General features: G+C 39.1%; 1 protein-coding gene across 2 annotated transcripts; it reads left to right on the plus strand.

The window, feature by feature from the left end:
* Window positions 1–1,471: 1,471 nt before the first annotated feature.
* LOC108005658 (uncharacterized) lies at window positions 1,472–13,824 on the plus strand. Of its 2 annotated transcripts, none has more exons than XR_001767299.4 (2): window positions 1,472–2,195; window positions 12,807–13,097. XR_001767299.4 is itself a non-coding variant. In XM_017068977.4 (2 exons), exons 1-2 carry the CDS (start codon window positions 10,243–10,245, stop codon window positions 13,822–13,824), a joined length of 1,350 nt encoding a protein of 449 aa, XP_016924466.2. In that variant the 5' UTR covers window positions 10,135–10,242. The 2 variants fall into 2 exon arrangements, 1 of the variants encoding a protein (XP_016924466.2); XM_017068977.4 differs by lacking the exon at window positions 1,472–2,195 and adding an exon at window positions 10,135–10,574 and having other exon boundaries at window positions 12,807–13,824.
* Window positions 13,825–13,859: the final 35 nt, after the last annotated feature.

Genomic DNA, 13,859 nt, shown 5'->3' on the forward strand with positions numbered 1-13,859 from the left:
ATGCAAAGCAATGCTAGCATGTGGAATGTTTTCAGCGCCAAATGATTATTTTATTGTTATTAGCAAATTGATCAAATGAGATTTCCATTCAGGCAAGCGTAGTAAAAAGTGAATAGGGACTATTGTGGGCCACAGTGACGCCATGACAATTTTCACGAGTTAAGCCTATTACTAGATCGGCTAAGAGTTTCACTAGTCGAAAAATCTTATTCTTTGTAGTGTGACCTAAGTTTTCAAAGTTCACTTGCAGTGCATGTAGCATGGTTTTACTGGCAAGCTGGGTTTGTTTTGTTGACGATTTTAAAAGACGAATCTGCTGGTGCACGAAGAAATACAAACAATTGGAATGTTCCAAGTATGATTTTATGTATGTTAATAAGTAGTTTAAGGTTAAGCTACGCGAACAATTGAAATTCTGAATAATTCAAATGAGTTTTCACTAATGAATTCACTTGCAAGTGTCACGTCCCAAGTGAAATCACTTGTGAAATTCAGAATATTTCCCACGAGTTTTCACTTATGAAAATATAGAATTTAAAATACATACATTCTTAATTACATATAAATTCATTTTAATTAGATCGTATTATTCAGATTTTCAATTAAGGGACAATTATTGTAAGTATTTCTGATTTTTTGTCTTGTTAGTTTGTTTTTCACGTTCATCATCGCCTTTCTCAAACATGTGTCCGGGTCCTCGGAGTCCTTGGCCAACGCTCGTGAAAAATATACGGCATATGATTTAAAAATGGGTTTTACGTGTTTATTTGTATTTTTACCTATTAGAGCTGCGCATAAACCCTTTGCGGGATTTTTTTTGGCACAAAACATTTCATCATCCACTTTCGGCTAACAGAACCACTAAGCTAACTAACCACTAAGATCAATGCACAACATCTTAAACATAATGTAGTACTTACCTGACTTTATTATATTAACTTAAAGAAACGATTAAAATACCTCTGCTGCGCACAATTAAAACATATGCTTTCCTTACTTGATTTATTTTATTTTCTCTTCGCTGTTGGCGCGTGCCACTGCACCTATACCCTTTCTACAGCGACAAATATCCGACAATATAATTTTTACTTCTTGAGTAAGAAATACAATATGGACTTCTTAAAAATGGTAATACTAAAATGTTTTAAATATTGAAATCAATTTTAACGGACTAAATTTCTATAACTAAACTAAAAAATTATATTGTAGTAAAAATGTATAATAAGTAAACATAACATTATAAGTAAATTCAATTTACTTAATTTTACTATAATCAAATAATTTACTTTTATAAAACAATATTAGTTGTTTTTTTTCGATATACAGAAATGCTCCTAAAATATTAGGGCATTCACATGTCGCTGCTCCACGAAAATTCCGCCGAAATGTTAGTCGCTAGCCGAAAACAACAGAGAGACCCAAAAGAAATAACGGATCGGCCGAAATTTGTCTCTGAGAGCGCCGAGTGTAGGCAGATTATAAGGCAAAGAAAGAGAGGGAGATCTCCCTCTCGTTATTGCACGACCGTTTTCGTCGGGAGCCTTCTACGCTGCGTCGACTTCTCTGCTGACGTCAACAGCGTTTTAGGCACACAAAAAAAAACAAAAAAGCTTTTTGCCTTGAGCCATGTCACCGCGTCCCTACTGCAGAACTGAAGGGTTTTGGTGCCATACATGTATTATTCAACAAAAACATAGGTGAACAGTGTTCACTGAACAACCTAAACTCAGTGGATTCCCTTTTTTGGAGTATTCGGATTACTGGCTCACTCGATAGGTAACCCGACGTAGTGTAACGCGGCTTTTACCATCTCAAGATACCTATCGATAAGTCCCAAAATACCGAATAGTGGTACTTATTGGTTATATCAAGTTTCATCATACGGTCACACTAGCCGTGAGTCGTAAAAGAATTTTAAAACAAACCAAACGTTTAAAAATAAGCGTGGCAATCAAACCAAACGAAACGCATTTAGTAGCCGAAAGATAGTTTCAGGAAAATAAAATACAGAATAAGTCCAGTGCAAGTGTTTAATCAACAATTGAAAAAATTGCCAAAAATAAGTTGAGCGAGAAAGAGGTGCAACACTGAGTTGCTTACTTACGAACACTCGTAAGCGCGTCCCAGGACAGCGACACAAAAACAGGCGGAGCTGTGACAACCAGCTGTTGTTGGATGGAATAGCGGTACATAGGGTAAGCCATCGCAATATGAATCAATAGTCTTTTTAGTTTGTCTCTGGCTTGCCTTTCTGTCAAATTAATTATTTATTGGCAAAAGGTTCAGGTCCTGTTTCCTGTTTTCGCTTGACATTCTGCTTATTCGTGCTGACGTTGACGGTTTAATGACCGACAAGTCAAGCGTCTCTCTCCTTATTGGCTTTTTTCCTACGTGTGTGTATTTGTGTGTGTGATAAGGCGCAATAAGTGTGTCAGAGGCGCTTTTGTTTTTTAAAGAGAAGCAGCCTAGTCGGAAGTTGAAGCATTCCAGAACACGTTCTCTTACCATGAACGTCTTCCGCTTCGATAAACTTTCAAATTCCATTTATACGGGAGTAGGACAAAATTTCCATTTAATGAAAGAAAATGCATTCTAGAATGAACCTGTAAGTTTTAGCCATGGGTAAAAAAAATGAGTAGCAAAAAAAGTGTATACCCGTTCCTCGCAGAGTAAAAGGATATGTTATATTCTTGGAAAAGTATGTAACAGGTAGGTGGAAGCGATTCCGACCCCATAAAGTATATGTACACACCTGATCATATTTATAGGTACACACATCAACTCTGACTTAAAGGTAACAAAATAAAGATTTATTCATTGTTTCAAACTTAATTTTTGTTCTCATTGGTTCTTAAACTATTTGTTTTTAATAAAATAAACTTAACTGTAACATAGGATAATAATATAACATAAAAGAGATCATTTTGTGTTTCAGATACGTTTTCAGAGTGATCATAATAATAGGTACACTTCATGTGTTGGTAAGAAAAAAAATTTTAATTTCCATTTTGTATTATTTTTTTTTGTAAATTAGTATTTCCTTACTTAGTATCCAGTGTAACCACCTCTGTTTTTGGCCACTACTGCTATTCTTTTTGGCATACTTTTAATAAGATCCTGCCAGGTCTCTACTAGTGTCTCATACCACAGTTTTTGGACACCTTCCCATAATTTTTTTTTATTTGAAAATGAATGCTTCGTCAATTTATTTTTAAAGTCTCCCCACAAGTTTTTAATGGGTTTAAGGTCGGGGGATTGGCTTGGCCACTTCAGAACGTCAACTTTTTGGTCCTCGAAAAATTTAGATAACAGCCTTGATGTGTGTTTTGGATCATTATCTTGCTGAAATACCCAACGTAATGGCATATTTTCCTCAGCATACGGTACCATAACTGTTTCCAATATGGATTTGTACCCTTCAGCATTCATTTTGTTCGTAGTCTGATAAATTGGACCTACGCCGTACCAGGAGAAGCAACCCCATACCATTATATTACCACCTCCATGTTTGACTGTTTTTTTTTTAAACCGTGGATGGAATTCCTTTCCGTTAGGGCGTCGAACATTCCTTTCACAGTCATTTCCAAACAAATTAATCTTGGTTTCATCGCTCCATAATATGTGTCTCCATTTTTTCTCCCCGGTGCATCCTACCCAGTCTTTGTGGTCCCTTGCAAAAGTTTGCCTCATGGTGATATTTTTTTTGCGCATAAGTGGGACTTTTCTGGCAATTCTTCCTGGTAGGTTGGCATCTTGTAGTCGTCTTCGGATAGTTGGAGCACTAACTGAATTCCCAATGACTTAAATGGGTGCTTTTTGCTCAAAGTTACTATGTAGTGGTCAAGGGTTTTTGTTGTTTTTAGTCGCCTTCCATGGGTTTCCTGTCTTGGTTTTCTTTCTAATGCATTTTTAACAAAATTATGAGACCTGTTCATTAATTTGGCGATGGCTCGTAAAGATTTGCCTTCTTTTTTCAGACTAAGAACCAATCGAGCTTCTTCTTCAGTACACTGAGAATTTCGACCCACTTTTTCTAAAAAAAAATAATTATTTAATTCTCGGTATTGACAGGAGCTATACTTAATTTACCTTTAGTAACAAAAAGGTCACTGATTACAAAATAATTCACTCGATATTTGTAAGAAACGGAGACTGTACCTATTATTATGATCAGGCAAAATGTGTGGTGGACTCGCAATTAACAGAAAAGCTTTGATATACGGGGCACCCCTCTTTCAACTCTTTGTCACAGTGTGGGCAGACATTGACAACAAAAACCCAAAAATTAAAAAGTTGTCAACACTAAAAGTACAAAAAAACCATTTATAATTAAAAAATTCCGGTGTGTACCTATTAATATGATCAGGTGTGTATATATTATCGATCAGGATCACTAGCCGAGTCGATGTAACCATGTTCGTCTGACCGGCTGTCCATGTAAATGCTGTCGGAAACTATGGGAGTTACATAGATAGTTAAGATTTCAGGTTTAGACTCTTAGCTTCGTATGCAGCCCAACTTTGTTACGCGAATATGCCACGCCCACAAACCGCCCAAAACTGTGGCTTCTATAGTTTTAAGGATAGAATATTTTAAGTGAAATGTATTGTGCTCGTCAATACCTATCGACTTACCTAAAAAATCGTTCATAACTTATATTTGGGAGACTATCAAAGCTGGAAAGTTGGGATTTCAGATTTAGATTTCCAAACTTCGTACGCGGCGAAAGTTTGTTACGCTAGTGCGCCACGCCCAATCTAATGTACATAAGCCCAACACTGTGGCGCCCACAGCTTTTATGGTAGAATACATATTTTAAATAAAATGTATTGGTCTCGTCCATACCTATGGAATGACCTACATAAAAGGTTTGTCACGCCCACTTTAAGACCCGCAAACGCCCACATTACCATATATTAAAGTCGCGTGTAGGTGGCGCTTTGCAAACTCGCTTTTCTTCTTGTATATCTCCATCTCCCTTTTGCTCCCTTTAGCTGAGTAACGGGTATCTGATAGACGAGGCACTCGACTATAGCGTTCTTCCTTGTTTTTAACATTTTATCTTCTACACATTATAATAACATTTTTTATACCCGTTACTCGTAGAGTAATAGGGTATACTAGATTCGTCGAAGAGTATGTAACAGGCAGAAGGAAGCGTTTCCGACACCATAAAGTATATATATTCTTGAACAGGATCACTAGCCGAGTCGATCTAGCCATGTCCGTCTGTCTGTCCGGATGAACGCTGAGATCTCGGAAACTATGAGCTAGGCTATTGAGATTTGGCGTGCACATTCCTGAGCTTCTTACGCCCACAAACCGCCCAAAACTGTGGCTCCTACAGCTTTCATGCTAGAATACAATTTTTAACTGAAATGTATTGTTCTCATCAATACCTGTCGATTGACCCAAAAAGTTTGCCACGCCCACTTTAACGCCCACAAACCGCCCAAACCTGTGACGCCCACAATTTTCATGCTAGATAAAAAATTTCAACTGAAATGTATTGGTCTCGTCAATACCTATCGATTGATCCAAAAAAAAATTTACCACGCCCACTCTAACGCCCGCAAACCGACCAAAACTGTAGGAGCCACAGTTTTGGGCGGTTTGGGGGCTTTTCACTTACGCTGCGCAGGAATATCTAGAATCTACATTTTAAATCCCAACATTGCAGCTTTTATAGTAACTATGGCGTAAGCATGATGAACAGCTGTTTTGACGCTTTGTTTGAGTTTTTTTAGTAAGCATTGCCCACACAACGATTTTATTTTGCCACTTCATGAATAATTAATGAAGCAACACAAGGATTTTTTTTTGGAAAGCCGCATGTGTACAGAATTTTTTAACTTTAATTTTAAATTTGAAAATATTAAAAAATATTTTTTTTTTTAAGAATTACATTTTTTGAAAGTTTCATCCTAACTACTCAATCTTTTCTCCAGTTATCTAATTTTTCATTAAGAAGTGCTTAAATATTTACACCAAATTAAAAATAAATTCTAAAAGATACAAAAAATAGGGTACTCGGGTTATTACATTTCGATCCTCTATGAGGAGTGCGATGGTGATTGAGATATGCAAGCAGTAAAGCGCTGTTCCCAAGATTGCACACCCCGAAACAGCACCACCCAGCTGAAAATTTTTCTGAAGTTCCCTCTCTTTTCTTGTCTTATAATTTTGCGTCTCTCCGATATGTTCGGCTAGAAAGAGAGAGAAATCTCAAAATATCTGCCTTTCTTTTTTGCACAACCGCTTTTGTCGGTAGTCTCCTACGCTACTACGCTTTGCCGTTTGACATGTCACTCCGAGCCTACTGCAGCACTGAAGGGTTGTTATACAAATTATGACAATAGAAAATCATGTCGTAAAATGTTAGGAAGTTTAAAGCAAGAGTCATTTGTTTTCAAAAAGTATAGCTGGTTCTCTAATCCGGCTGAAGGCGAGCGATTAATACTTTCGGCCTCGAATGTTAATTTATGGGCGTATTGGCACAGGACGGGAACCCGGATAGTTCCGGAGAAATTGTAGTACATATGGGTCATCTTGTAGGAGAGCATCTGCATATTGTCAGCGCTCAGTCCCATGTTGTCGGATATGTCGTTGTAGCTGGTGTCGCCCCCGTTCCTTGACACACTTCCTGAGAAAGAAGTAATAACGCTCTGGTAAGGTTATAACATCATCGCCACTGCGCCCGGAAGTGAATTACGCTTTTTCACGAAGTCGGTCGAGTTGACACGATGGTAAATGCCATGCAATTACTTTCCTCCTTATCTGCGCACTTGTAAATTTCGTCCAACCTAGCCTTCAGCAATTTTGATGCAGCTACACTTCTCTTCATTAGGAGCCTTTATCACAACTAACACTATCTGTGGGTCCTTGGCCACGGCGTTATCGATCGATTGAGAGTACATGCCATTACGGTCGTCGTTGATTTCATCGTAGCGAGGCTCAGAGATATGCATATTCATACGGTTGGCTGCGCGGATGCACATCTTCACAAACTCCTGGGTCTCACGCAAATTTCGACCCGGAGTGATCGCATACCACCTCTCGCCCACAAACTTCAGGAAATCGTAAATATGACAGCGGATATGTCGGAAACTATCAAAGAGAATTGGGATTTCAGATTTAGATGCGTTGCCTTGTGAGCAGCGCAAGTTTGTTACGCGCATATGTCACGCCCACTCTAACGTCCACAAACCGACCAAACCTGTGACGCCCACAATTTTCATGCTAGCAAAAAAATTATAACTGAAATGTATTAGTCTCGCCAACACCTATCGATTGACCCAAAAAAAAGTTTGCCACGCCCACTCTTACCTCCCATAACGCTTAAATCTGTATGCCGCCCCAATAACTATATATTGAGATCGCGGGTAGGTGGCGCATTACAATCTCGCTTTGCTGCTTGTATATCTCCATCTCCCTTTGGTCCCTCAGCTGAGTAACGGGTATCTGATAGTCGAGGTGCTCGACTATAGGGTTCTTCCTTGTTTTTTATTTTTTTGAATAGAGAGCAAAACTGAGTACAAGGAAGTTGACTTTGTTTTTTTTCTTTATGAAAAGAAAAAGATTACTTTGTTATGTTCTTATAATTTGTTAATAAATATTGAAGAAGCCTCACTCATCATTTGCAAACATGTAATCCCTTTTGCTTCCGACAGTACGTATAAATAGTAACAAATAATAATACAATTCTGGTTAATTATTATTTTTTCGTTAAATTAGTTTTTTCCTTGCTGAGAATTTTGTTGACAAGCATATGTGTGTACATTGGGGCGGTCCAAAAAATTAAATCTTGTTCTTCACCCCTTTACTTGGTTGACTAAAGTGTGCAAAAAGTGTATTAAATTTTTATTTGATCAACCTCAACAGCGCGTATGAGTTATAAACTTTTTAACCGCGTTTTTTTTTCAATAAATTTTGTTTGGTGCACCTTAAATTCTTCAATGCGCCCCTTTAGGCATATGAGAGTAAGACCTTAAAAATGTCCATACTTACATATGTGCAAGGATGCATTTTGTGTGTATGTCAGCATGTATTAGGTCAATGGTGGCCAATTGTGCATTAACTAATTGGTCATTTTTATACCCGTTACTCGTAGAGTAAAAGGGTATACTAGATTCGTCGGAAAGTATGTAACAGGCAGAAGGAAGCGTTTCCGACACCATAAAGTATATATATTCTTGATCAGGATCACTAGCCGAGTCGATCTAGCCATGTCCGTCTGTCCGTATGAACGCTGAGATCTCGGAAACTATAAGAGCTACAATACTGGGATTAGGCATGTAGATTCCTGAGATTCCTGCGCAGTGCAAGTTTGTTTCAGAAATGTGCCACGCCCACAACGTGTATCTGATAGTCGAGGTACTCGACTATAGCGTTCTTCCTTGTTCTTTATTATAGACATGGGAAACATATTGAGATATTAGAAAATATATTGAGAGATCAGAAGAGTCTAAGCAAAGATTTCCAGACATAGGTTGAATCATCCACTCGCTTTCGCAAAGGATTCCATCAGTTGGATAAATCTAGGACAAAAGAGGCATTCAGCTTGAACACCCTAAAAAATATTCAAGATAAAAATGTACCTAAAGGTAGTTATCAAAATGTATAATTTTATATTTATTTAAACGTTTCCCTTGTATAGAGAAACTTTGTGTATTGGAATCTTATTCATTAAGCATTTTGTCCTAGTGCCAACCGCTCATCGAGTCGAAATTAGCCGAATAACAAACAAATTATAAATCCAACATAATTCATAATATTTTAAGATATGATAAATATAAAACGTATACAAATAAAGCACAACCATATGCATTATGTGCTCGTTGTAAATAGATGAATAATGCAAGGGATTTCCTAAATTTTAGACCACTTTCAAAAAAAATCTGCCCAACAATGAGTCGAAATTATTAAAATTTACTACCGATATGTGGAGTCAATGGCCTCAACTTTAGTCTTTCACATGCCATTCTCAGGCGTTGGGCATCTCTGTGACATCGTTGTGGCGAATTTGCGAAAAGATCTTAACCTAAGTCCTTACAAGAACAAATTGACGCAAGAGCAGAAGCTGCGATGGTTGATGAACTTCGTACGAGTATCGAACGTAAAATTGCAGCAATATCAAACAATTTATGCTTGAAACCCGTGAAAAGTGGGTTCAGCCTGTGGACTTTTGCTAGCGTGCCCGTGGTGGCCATTAAAAAGAAATTGAGTTTCATACATAATGGCATCGAATGTACATGCACAGAAATAAAAAATTTCATAAACATCCCGTTTACGTTTTATTTAAAAAAAAAACTTTTGTGAGGCGTGAGATAATCTTTAAGATGGTGTCAACGACTTGTGCCGAGACTCTAGGTTGTAGGCCCTACATTGTACATATACCCTCAAAACCTATTCCACAGTTTTTCTAATGTTCTTTAATATTGTTTTCCCTATGTCGTTATTGTTATTTCTCGTGAGTCGAAATATGCAAACTGTACCGATTTGTACCAGGTCAAGGGGTAGGCACAAGAAATGTTCCAGTTACAATATTTAACGACGTGAATGCTACTAATTTTGTTATTGAGAGAGGACCACCCTAGCTCACTTAGCTTAAGCGGCTTTGGTTGTATGGGTGAGGCAGCAGGAAAACAGATGTGCAAATTTCAATATACCCTGTGGTTCTCAATAAATTCATCGAACTCTGATACTTATTAAATTTATTATACCCTGATAAACCCTGATACCTATTAAATTTATATTTTATTATTTAACTATTGGTTAAATAAGTGGCTATAAATATTGCAATATTTATAAATAATGCAATTGTATATCTTTAAAAATTTTAAAGGATATTCTGAGTTTCGGTTCACCAATCCAACAGCCCAACCATTCTTTAATGTCCCTGTTCCTCAGCGATGTCGAACAAACGACAACAAATCGCGACCTGACGTGATAACAAATAACCACAAACTGTTGTTGCCAACAGAATTTGTATTGTTCGGTTGTTCAATAAACGTACATACATAATTTGAAGCACCCATCGGCGGGCAACTTAGATGCGCCATACTCCCCTTCCTTGCTCATCATATTCCAATAACAACAATGGGCGATTGGGCGGAGCCATCAATGTCAATCCGTGTAGTTCGCTTAGTGGCTTCCGTTGAGCAAGTTGGAATAAAGCGGCCCATTGTCCCATTGTCTCCGACGGTCGTCTGTCTGCTGACCAATTCCCCGGATCCTTAAAGCATGTGCTCCTCTGTCGGACTGGTCGTTGAAGGCATTCCGCTGGGCAGTGGTCGCCAATTTTCTCCACGGTTGACCATGAAAAGGGAATACAATACAAAGTGCTTTCGAGCGGAGCGCTATTGTCACGAGGTGGCCAATCACTATAGGGATTACAAGCTGCAGCAGAATCACCACCAGCAGCAGCTTGAATCTGGCTATGGATCCGGATCGTTGGGCCATCGGCGACGCAGGAGGAGACGCATGGTGGAAACATCTCAAGTGTCCGCCTCATTAACGTCAGGATATGCGCAGTTCCGCGATGTGTGGCCAACCCATGTGTACTACTTTCCCAGGTTTGGTGGTGGTGGTTTTGGGTGGCCTTGCCCACCGGCAATTTACCCTTATATATAGACTTTGAGGGTGGGACTCGACGGTGTTTGCCATAAATGTAGGTTGGGTACTAGCAAAACCGATTCTTGTCGAGGAGTTTACGACGCATCTCCGCAGCTTGGATAAAATATGTTGTAGTTGTCTAAGATAATAATATCTTTACAATGTTGTAGTTCAAAAATGTAAACTGACAAATCTAAATAAAAGCTAGATTGCTGGGAATAAGTATACAGATTGTAGGGTTCTTAAGAAGCGCAAGGTTATTTCAGCGGAGTGCCACGGCCAGTCTAACGTCTGGTGCCCACATTTTTAATGATTTTGTTTCAGTGCAAAATGAATTTTTTTTTTTTATCAAATGCTGAGAATCGCTCCAATTGCATTATTATTTAAAATTTATGACTAACGAAGTTAAACAGGCTTTGGCAAGGTCAGTGGTACCACTACGAACGATCGGAAAATTGGTGGGGAAGTTATATGAAACAAATTATAGCTTCGGTGTTTTTTGACATTTTATCTTATACTATTGGGAATATCATGTTTTGTATTTTTAAATTTAATAATTATAACTGCAAGGGTATAAAAACTTCGACCTACCGAAGTTAACTTCCTTTCTTGTTTTAAATTTTTTCCCGATTATTCCTATGGGAGCTATAAGATATAGTTGTCCGATCCGGCTGGTTCCTGCAAAAGATATAAGACTTTTGGGAAAGTTTCAGCCCGATAGCTTTAAAACTGAGAGACTAGTTTGCGTAGAAACGGACAGACGGAAATGGGTAGATCGACTCGTCTAGTGATGCTGATCAAGAATATATATACTTTATGGTGTCGGAAACGCTTCCTTCTGCCTGTTACATACTTTCCGACGAATCTAGTATACCCTTTTACTCTACGAGTAACGGTTATAATAATATCAACTTTTTAATTGCATACATTTATTTTATTATTTATGTTGCGGTATTTCATTTTGTTGTTTTTCTTAAATCTTTTTTTTTGAATGAATTTAGTCGCCTTTCCAAAACATTTGTCAGGGTCGTTCGGGCTGTCGATTAATAATACTGAAAATAGATACTAGTTTTAATTATATTTAAGTTAAATTTAACGTTTGTTTCATAGTAAAAAAATTTCAGCGCTGTGGTAAAGGCAAAATAATAAAAACTGCAAATAAAAACAAGGAAGAACGCTATAGTCGAGTACCTCGACTATCAGATACCCGTTACTCAGCTAAATGGAGATATGCAAGTAGCAAAGCGAGATTAAAATGCGCCACCTACCGGCGGTATACAGTTTTTTTTTGGATCAATCGATAGGTATTGACGAGACCAATACATTTCAGTTAAAATTTTTTATCTAGCATGAAAATTGTGGGCGCCACAGTTTTGGGCGGTTTGTGGGCGTTAGAGTGGGCGTGGCACTCTACTGAAACAAACTTGCGCTGCGCAGGAATCTCAGGAATCTGCGTGCCTAATCCCAGTATTGTAACTCTTATAGTTTCCGAGATCTCAGCGTTCATACGGACAGACGGACATGGCTAGATCGACTCGGCTAGTGAACCTGATCAAGAATATATATACTTTATGGGGGCGGAAACGCTTCCTTCTGCCTGTTAAATACTTTCCGACGAATCTAGTATACCCTTTTACTCTACGAGTAACGGGTATAATAAACAATAAAGATAAAAAAAAGGAAGCAAGTTTACGTTTTGGTAACATTTCTAGTACATAACTCTGTTAAACAAAGTTCTCTTATAAAAGGTCATATATACTCGAAAATACTGGGGTTTCCTTATTAATACAGTAAGACAAAATAATTACAAATGGCAACAGGAAAGTTCAGTAAGCATTCATCAAACCAAATTTTGCTTGAGATAGCGGGCTTGGGCTAGACAAATTAATCTGCTAAATTTTTGTGTACCTAAAAAATTAAAGCACTTTCTGGATACCAAAACAAACAGCCAGAAAACAAGTAACTGCCAGTTTTCCCTTAAGGAGCGGTGGTTGTTTTTTTTAATTATGTTACCCCAGTGCAGGCGGAGATCCGACACCAGGTACCGGGTTATGTACTACGGGTGAGGGCTGAAGTTCGCTTGTTTGTCGTACGTGTTTACATTTGCCATTGTAATTAATGTTTTGTTCCATTCTATTTTCTGTCCATGATGTTTGTACCCCTCGACTAATTGGTGCTTCCACTAATTACAGATCCGACGATAATACGTATGCCTCGCGAGGCCGACGGACAGTGTGCTCCGGTGAGCCGCCCGACGACACCTACAACGTGTCAGTGCGACGCATAAAAACTGCCCACAGCTGCGAGCAGCTGCGTTACCTGGTCCACCGAATTCAATGGAGGAACAATTGCAGAAGCAGTTATGAGGCGCAGGTGGCCCCCGCGCCCAGAAGCCAAACCAGCGAAAGCGGCCGTCTCATCAATAAGCTAAATATTAATAAGTGCCTCGTGGAAAGCCCACAACAGCAACTGCCATTAGACATTTACGGCTATTTGCAACTGGCCAACAGCTATTACGAACGGGGGTTGCAGGCCAACATCAAGTACCTTCAATCGATTGGCCAGCGGGAGCGTAATGCAATAAGGCCGTCGTCGGGCTTATTCTTTGATGCAAGGCAGCGCAGCGAGATCCCAGTTCAAAAGTTGAGCGGTCGACTGCTTACGCTGCTCAAGAGTTTGCGAGGCAAGGCGGCCAATGAGCAGGTAGGTTACCCGGGTATTTGGGTAACCATAAGGTCGGTCAAGCGAGACGAGCAAACAAAGAAGAAGCAGGAGCTAGAGGAGGAGGACTTTGACTCAGAGGAGCAGGAAGGGGGGCCGTCAGAGCATCTGGATAGCATGTGTGATTATTATGATCTAGGCTGTACAACTACAGAATCAGGTGGACTCACAGAAACGTCAGCCGGAGGCGTCGCACTCTCTGCATCCAGAGCTACACCAGCCACTTCAACGAGCGAAGCTGCTATATTTCAAGCTACATTCACATCTCCTGATCAACGACGTATTTTTGAGATCATCGACAATCTGAGCCACCTCAGCATTGGCGATCCCAGTAGACGCAGGCAACAACTAACACTGACCCTTCCCCAAATTACACTTACCGATTGCACCGCTCACCAGGTGGCGCTCCATAGTGCCAGTTTCGACATTTCTACGCTGCAGATACCCAACGAAGCCAGACCACCGAATCTCAAAGTGAAAGCCACGTAGAATCAATATAAAGAGGAACAATCGGCAATTGAATC

This window comes from Drosophila suzukii, chromosome X, assembly GCF_043229965.1.
Source record: "Drosophila suzukii chromosome X, CBGP_Dsuzu_IsoJpt1.0, whole genome shotgun sequence".
Taxonomy (NCBI): Eukaryota; Metazoa; Arthropoda; class Insecta; order Diptera; family Drosophilidae; genus Drosophila; species Drosophila suzukii.